Consider the following 8,619-nt stretch of genomic DNA (forward strand, 5'->3'; position numbering starts at 1 on the left):
TCAAGGTTATGCTTGCTTCATAGACTGAATGAGAGTATTACAACTTTTTCTATATTCTGGAATAGTCAGCTCTTCTCTGATAGAATTCTCCAGAGAAGCCAGCTGGGCCAGGGATTGTGAGTGTGTGTGTGTGTGGGGGGGGGTGTTTAATGGCCTACTCATTTTCTTCTTTTGTTATGAGTCTGTTCAAATTTTCTGTCTCAGTCTGTGTTAGTTTAGGTAGATCTTGTCTTTCTAGAAATTTGTTCATTTCTTCTAGGTTTTGAATTTGTTGGAGTACAGTTCTTCGTGGTATTCCGCTATTATCTTTTTTTATTTCAGTTGGCTCTGTTGTGCTGTCTCCCATTTCATTTATTCATGTTATTTTCATCTTCTCTTTATTTTCTTTTGTTAAATTTGCCAATGGTTTGTCAATTTTGTTTGTCTTTTTGAAGAACTAGCTTCTAGTCCTGTTGATTTTTTCCATTGTTTTCTGTTTTGTTTTGTTTTCTGCTTCATTTATTTCTGCTCTGATCTTTATTATTGCTCTTCTTCTTGAGACTATAGGTTTATTTCTTGCTTTTTGCTAATTGTTGGAGTTGTTGGCTAAAGGTGTTGATTTTGATTCTTCCTTATTTTTTGATGTGTGCATTTATTGCTATAAATTGACCTCTTAGTACTGCTTTTACTGTGTCCCAAAGGTTCTGGTATGTTGTGTTTTCATTTTCATTTGTTTCCAGGAATTCTTTTTTTATGTCACACTTTATTTCTTCTGTTACCCAGTGGTTCTTGAGCACTATATTATTCAGTTTCCATGTATTTGATTTTTTCCACTGGCCTTCCTATTACTGATTTCTAGTTTTATAGCATTGTGATGCAAGAAGATGCTATGTAGTATTCAATGCTTAAAAATTTATTGAGGCTTGTTTTGTGGCCTAACATATGGTCTATTCTGGAGAATCGATACATACACACTGGAAAAGAATGTATATTGTATTTTTGTTGGATGGAGTGCTCTGATTATGTCTATGAGATTACACTGGTTAACTGTGTTGTTGAGATCTTCTGTATCTTTGTTGATTTTTTTTCCTAGTTGTTCTGTCCTTCATAGACTGTGGTGTGTTAAAGTCTCCTACTACTATTGTAGAATTGTCTATTTCTCCTTTCAATTCAGTTAATGTTTGATTTATGTATTTTGGAGCTCTTTCATTGGGTGCATAGATATTTATTATAGTAATGTCCTCTTGGTCAATTAAACCTTTTAACATCATGTAATGCCCTTCTTTGTCTCTTATGCTGGTTTTCACCTTGAAGCCTGTTTTATCAGAAATTAATATTGTCACTCCTCTTTTTTGGTTGCCATTAGCTTTTTTTCCCCCATCCCTTGATTTATTTATTTATTTATTTTTTCTTGTTATCTAAAATGGGTCTCTTGTAGGCAGCTTATTTACAGGTCGTCTTTTCTTATCCAATCTGCCACTTTCTTTTTTTTTTGACTGGTGTGTTTAGTCCATGCACATTCATATACTTAATGATAATTTATTGCTGTCATTCTTTTGTATTTTTCATTGTGTTGGTGATGGTTTCTCTGTTCCAAATATTTTTCTGTGCTCAGTTCATTTTTTTTATTGTTTCATTTCCCTTTTCTTTGTTGTTGTTGATTTTGAGCTTGCTAAACTTTGTGGTTTTCTTTTTTCTTCTTTTAGTTAGAAAGCTTGTTAATTTTCTTTGTGGTCTCACTGTACTAAATTCTTACCTTTCTAAGTTTGCCAAAGTCTGTTCTATATAGACATAATCCTACTTCCTCTCCATTTGGGTTTTTGTGATGATACCACTTATTCCCTCTCTTTGTTTTATTGGTGTCATTTACAGATTGACTCTTCTCTATCTCTATTTACCTTTTTATATGCTTATTTCAGTTTTAAGAGTTCTTTTGCTGGGTTTCTAGGTGGTGGTGTCATGTGTCTTGATCTTAAATTTTTGTCTTACATTTTTGGTTTTCTGTTGGAAGTATTCCTTTTAGCATTTCTTATAAACTCAGTCTGGTGTTTACAAATTCCCTTAATTTCTGTTTGTCTGGGAATGTTGTAATTTCACCCTCACATTTGAGGGACAGTTTGGCTGGATATATAATTCTTTGTTGGCAATTCTTTTCCTTTAAGGTTTTGAATATGCCATCCCATTGCCTTTTTGCCTGCATGGTTTTTGCTGAGAAATCAGAGCTTCATCTTATTGTTTGCTCTTTGTAGATAACATTAAGTTTTTCCTGAGTTGTTGTCAAGATGCTTTCTTTGTCTTTGGTTTTGGAAAGTTTGATTACAATATGTCTTGGTGTCTTTCTCTCGGCATCTATACTGTATGGCATTCACTGAGCTTCTTGGACAGACATTTTTTGCATTTTTCAAAATATCAGGGAGAATTTCTGCTAGCAAGTTTTTAACAATGTACTCTGTGGGTTTTTTTTTTTTTTTTTTTCCTCCTTTTCCTTTGGAATTCCAGTCAGGCATCCTTTCTTTCTTTTGATATCATCCCATAACTCTTAGGTTTTCTTCATTTCTCTTCATTCATTGTTCTGATTTTTTTTCATACAAGGAAATACATACATGCAAGGGATTTGTCTTCTAGCTGGGAAATGCATTCTTCAGCAAGCTCAAGACTACTCTTTTGTCCTTCCAATGTGTTATCTATCACCATAATTTCAGTGTTCATCTTCTGGATTTCTGATTCCTGTTTTTGTATCATTTCTAGTTGTCTATTTACTTTGTTGCTATGAATCGGATCTGACTCAACAGCAGTGAGTTATTTACTTTGTCATTTTGCTCTTGTATGATTTTCCTGAATTCTTCAAGGGTTTTATGTCTTCTCCTTGCTTCTGTTTATAGTTTCCTTGAGCTCTTAAAAAATAAAAAATATAAAAACTTGAGCTCTTGGAAGTTCTTTTGAATACCTTATAAAATAGTTCTATTACCTCTTCTTCCTTGGGGATATTCCCTAGTTCTTTAGTTTGGGAATTTGCTTCCACTATCTTGTTCTGTTTCTTTGTTTGAGTTCAAGTTGTCTGTTGCTCTGAGAAATTTTGAAATTGTTGTTTTTATTTGTTGGTTGTGTCCTGATTTGTTTCAGCCTGGTTTTATGTTTTGTTTTGTTTCAATATATCTGGATGTGTGTGGGCACATTGTGTCAATCCCTAGCTTTCTCTGGGTTGGTGGAATAATTGGTGGGAATGTGGGTGCAGGTCTCTGTCATGAGGAGGAGCTGTAGTTGGATTGAGCAGGTGTTTTCCACCATCTGTCATTGATCGTGTGGTGCAGGAGGTGATGATGGTACTCATACATTGGGTGAGGTAGTCAGTGTAGTAGATATGGCTGCCTAGTGAAGAGTCTTCCACTAGTCACTAGAAAGACATTACTCTTCTTGCCATTGGATGAAGTAGGGAAAAAAGAAAAAGAAAAACAAGGAGAAAAAGAGATGGAAATGAGGAAAAGATAGAATAAAAATATAAGATAAAAAGGAAAAAGTTAAGAAAAAAGAAAAAAGTGTGGGCAAGATGAAAGATTGGTAAAAATGAAAGAAAAAGAAGAGGGAGAACAAATAAAAAGGAAGAAAAATTAGGGAAAAGGAAAGAGAAAAATAAGTGGAAGATAAGGTAATTGAGCAGGAAGGACTTTTCTAGTTATGGTCAACTGGCAGCCCTGGGTGCAAACAGTTGTGTCAGAATTCTCTGATCTACTGGAGTGCACATCTGTATAGATGTAAGAAGCCTAGCATTATTAGGTACCTCCAAGAAAGTAGTCTTTAGGTGTGTGTCTCTTGTGATTAGTGTGAGAAAGATCAGCCAGTAATGCAGGTGCAGGAAGGGATAGCTGTAGCCCATGGCTCTATTTGTAGTGGTTTGCTCAGTGTGGTGTTCATCTGTCAATCAAGTCCCTATGGTTCAAATCATCAGCAATCCTGCAGGAGAAAGATGAGGCAGACTTCCTCTGCAAAGATCCACACACCAAAACCCCAGGAGGTGGCATAATTTTGTCCCCAAACAGTCATTATGAGTTAGAATTGACCCAACAGGATCGGGTCCTGTTTGGGTTTGGGTTATTCAGGGAGATTTCTTCTATTGCCTTTCCCTTACTTCCTTCTTATTCCACAACAACTTATGCTACTGGAATTCTGACTCACTTCCCTGTACATTTCTCTTTCACATGGCTTTAGTGCATGTTGAAATCTTCCCAATCTGTCTACCCTATGTCTTTAATGCTGTGACAATTCTGTGAAATTTTTATTTTGTTTTGTTTCCTCCTTGTCCTCCTTTGTGTTTTTAATGGCTTCTCTTCAGCTGGTCTGGCTTGTTTTCTTTCCCCAGTCACTGATTTCACTCTGCCTCCCTTTCCTATCTGCACTTAATCTAATGCTTTATCTTCTCATTAGATGCTCAGAATCCAAGATCATTATTTGTATCTATTTCACTTGTTTTTTTCTGGGTCTCTGTTATAGAAGGATTAGATGGAGTGTTTTAGCAGGATGCCATCCTGTCTCCACCTCCTCCTCACCTTTGTTTCCATACTGCTTCTTCTAACATCTTGACATCTTATCCAAACCCTGTCACCTCTCTGACCTCATCTTCTGCCACTTTTCCCCTCACTAACTCCACTCCAGCCATGTTAGCCTCTTATTCATCATTCCTCAGACACCCCAGACAGTCTCTCTTCTTTCTTCTTCCTGAAACACTTTCCCCCATGATATCTGTGTGGTTCACTCTCTCACTTCATTCAACTATCATCTCAAATGTCACATTCCCAGAGAGACTGTCCTGACTACCCTATCTAAAATAATACCTCCTTCAATCTGTGTACCCTTTCCCTGCTTTATTGTTCTTCATAATACATTATGTTCTATTTTATTTTTATGGTGTGTCTCCCTCTATTATAATATAAGCTGCACAAAAGCAGAAACTGTCTATACTGTCCACCATCCTAGTCTCAGAACATGGAACAAGGACAGGCACAGAGAATGTCCTCAATATATATCTATTGAATGAATGAATGGATCTTAACTACTACTATGTCAAGATATTACTTTTTGTTTAAAAAAATATTGAAAATGGTACTACTTTTGGATAAAGTGTTCAGAGAGAATAACTAGTTCCGAGTTATGACTCTAAGGGGATACAACAGGCCACATTTGTAATTGTGAGTCCTAGTAAAGCCTGAGGAGCCCGGGAGGTACAGTGGTTAAGCACTTGTCTGCTAACTGAAAGATCAGTTATTCTAACTGATCAGCAATTCTAACCTATCACCCACTCTGTGGGATAAAGTTTTGGCAATCTGCATCCATAATGATTTACAGCTTTGGAAACTCTAAGGGGCAGTTCTACTCTCCTTATAGGGTTGCTATGAGTCAGAACTGACTTGATGGCAAGGGGTTTGGTTTTCTGTTTTTCAGCAAGCCCTGAAAATTTGGAGCAAGCTGGCTGCCTGGTTAAGGATATTTTCAAGCTCCACTAGCCAGCAAATGGGAATTGTACCATAGAGGAAGTCAACCTTAGATTTTATTCCAGCCATGAAATCTGTCCAACTCAGCAGCCTTCCCTCAGGCTCTTTCACCTAGGTTAGTACAAATAGGACATCTCAATGCACCTTACTGTTTTCACTCAAGAGTGAGCCACTTGCTTTTCGTCCTATGCATTTATTTTTACTGCACAGCCCTAGCAAGTCATGAGCTCAGAAGCTTGCCAGCTTGGGGACACTGTTCACTGACTGTCTTACAGTCAATAGGCTCTAAGCTTCAGCATAAGCTGGCTTACTTTGAGTATTTAGACTGCTATACACCATTTTTCTATGGGGAATGTCAGTGTTGGGGATTATTAAAAGACTTTCCCTTCTTCAGATAATTTCTTTATAGTATTTTTTTTCCCTTGAAAGTTAGTGTGGTAACATATATTGCTCTGCTAGAGCCTTAGAGAAATAATTAGAGCTCCCTACTTCATCCCACATTGTTATACTTTGTCATTAGCTGTTGGCTAAATGGAAGCCTTTCCTCCAAATTTCTCCTACTCTTTCTTCTGACCTGGTATCTTCTTATTGTGAGAACTGAGCTCACAGTTAGAATGAGGATTATTTGGCATGCTGGTCCTCTTCTTGATCTCTCACTTTTCTCCTTCCTCAATTTCCCCACCCAAAAAATCAAACCTACTGCCATCAAGTTGATTTCAACTCATAGTGACATTATATTCCCATAGCATTTTACTTATCCTTGGTTGTGGCAACAATTATTTTATTCCTTATCTTCCAAAATATTCTTGTTTATGAAACTGTCTTCCCAGCTTGAGGGCAGGGCCTACATTCCTTGCATGATGTGTGTGGGATATAGTAGTTGCTTGGAAAATACTGTTTATCTGTCAACTTCTGGGAAAACACGTTTAAGCCCCTTTAGGTTGTATCCTGAGTTTTCCTTTGTTCCTCAGTCTCAGAAAACTGAGACAGGTACTCAAAAAGTCCTTATAAAATTTGATGCTAAGTCATGTCTCATTTTTATCTCAGTGGCCCTGTTGTGCTTTTTTGTTTACTTCTTCTTCTTCTTCTTCTTTTTTTCTGTGCGTGTGTGTGTATATTAGGCCAATTAGTGGTTTCTTCAGAGTTCTGGAGTCTTGATTGGTCATCAGCCTGTTCATGTCCCCTACTTATCTTCATCAACTCCAAAAGTGGAGATCATCAAGGAATCATTTTACTCAGAAAATTCAAGCAATACCTTAACCCATCTCAAGTGTTTGACCTGACGAAGGGTGGACCTGAAGCAGGGTAAGCATGGGATAGCAGATATACTTGGGCATATAGAAGGGACTCTTTCCTTTATTCATTCTAGACTAGGATAAGCTTCCTGGGATCAGTCCTTATGTCAAGACAGGAAAGAGCTGTTTTCCCAAGTCAGGATACAGACACATAATTCCAGAGTATTTTGAGTTGACTGATTGGAGGATGGGAGATTGTGTGGTGCAGTGATTAAGGCATTCTGCTGCTAACCAAAAAGTCAGTGGTTCGAACCAGTAGCCACTCCATGGGACAAAGATCTGGCAGAATGCTTCTGTAGAGATTTACAGCCTTGAAAACCTTATGGGGGCAGTTCTACTCTGTCCTTTAGGGTTGCTATGAGTAGGAATCAACTTGATGGCAGTGGGTTTTGTTGGAGGACCTTTAGCATTTTCCTAGAGCTTCGGGCTCACATTCTGCTCTCAAATTTGCTCCACCCTTTCTCATTGGAAGAGATAAAACTCTGTCTTCTGGCCTCAGAGGAAGAGGCAATGTATTTTGCTTATCTCCTATCCACTTTTTCTGCCACTAACACTTTCTTTTTGAGGAGCTCATAGTGCCTAAAGCACCTGACTGCTAACGAGAAGGCTGGCAGTTCAAACCCAACAGCCACACCTCAGAAGAAAGGTTGGGCAATCTAATTCCATAGTGATACTGCCTCCAAAACCCAAGGAGGGGTTGCTATGAGTTGGGGCCAACCCACCAGCACATAACAACAACAACACTTTGTTTTAACTGGGGCTAAATAGATTTATCTCCATTAAAGGCTAGTTTTATTTTGGGACTATCTGACTGCCTAGCCACGGTTCCTATGAGCCCACTGGACTTCAGTAAGTTGTATTTAGAAGGATTACTAGTCGTTTCCCGAGTAAGTCTAGGTATAGCATAGGGTGGGTTAAGGCAAAGTCTGATTTCTGAGATTGCCTGTGAGAACATTGTCTGTGGTCTTAGGTACACAAAGAGATAGAGGTTAAGGAAAAAATGCAGGTATCTTCTTAGCAGGGTGCCAAAGCAACAGTCTTAGGATCCTGACACATTGTATGAAAAAGTTATGAAATCCATCAGCTCAGGAAATGACTCCCTTATCCCCTTTTTCTGCCAGGCTGTGTATGTTCAAGAACTTTGCTCGCTTTCGCATTGTGGTTTGTGGTGGAGATGGCAGTGTGAGTTGGGTCTTATCTCTGATTGATGTCTTTGGATTACATGAAAAGGTGAGTTATTGGATGATTCAGTTTAGCCATTGCTAGAGAAACTGAAATAAACTCTGGTGGTGCAATGGTTAAGGCATTCTTCTGCTAACCAAAAGTTTAGTGGTTCCAACCCATCAGCCTCTCTGAGGGAGAAAGATAAGTCAGTCTGCTTCAGTAAAGATGTGCAGCCTTGGAAATGCTATGGGGCAGTTCTATTATGTTCTATTGGGTGGCTATGCATTGGAATCTACTTGATACTAGTGGGGTTTTATTTATTTATTTATTTATTTAGGTTTTAGAGAGACTGAAACTGTAAGGCTGCTCATCCCAAGAAGACCTTAGTCTTCACTTTCTCACTTTCTTAGTTTGTAAAATGCATGCCTTTTCTTGTAGTCAACCTGACTTAGATTTCCAATCTAAGCCTATTGACCAAGACCATTTTCAGCTTGTATACCTATGCGAAGGAGAAATTAAACCGTTTGCAGAAGGAGTGAGCAGTGCTCTATTTCCCAGAGTCCAAAGTGAAGTGTTGAAGGGGAGAAAAGCAAGCAAAAAAGAAGTGGCCTAAACTAGATGGTGTCCAGCTACCACTGTCATCCACGGAAGGGGATCTATGTAGGAGATCCTTGATTGAGAGGGAGAACTATGTG

At 38.2% G+C, this 8,619-nt stretch overlaps 1 protein-coding gene across 1 annotated transcript in view; it reads left to right on the forward strand.

The window, feature by feature from the left end:
• DGKK (diacylglycerol kinase kappa) overlaps positions 1 to 8,619 on the forward strand; it is a 436,632-nt gene that overhangs the window by 290,034 nt on the left and 137,979 nt on the right. The window contains exons 9-10 of the mRNA XM_042783287.1: positions 6,587 to 6,770; positions 7,882 to 7,990. Coding sequence (XP_042639221.1) covers positions 6,587 to 6,770; positions 7,882 to 7,990 — 293 coding nt within the window. The remainder of the gene's footprint in view (positions 1 to 6,586; positions 6,771 to 7,881; positions 7,991 to 8,619) is intronic.

The sequence above is a fragment of the Orycteropus afer genome, unplaced genomic scaffold (genome assembly GCF_000298275.1).
Source record: "Orycteropus afer afer isolate SDZICR_OR568_19922 unplaced genomic scaffold, OryAfe1.0 scaffold00831, whole genome shotgun sequence".
Taxonomy (NCBI): domain Eukaryota; kingdom Metazoa; phylum Chordata; class Mammalia; order Tubulidentata; family Orycteropodidae; genus Orycteropus; species Orycteropus afer.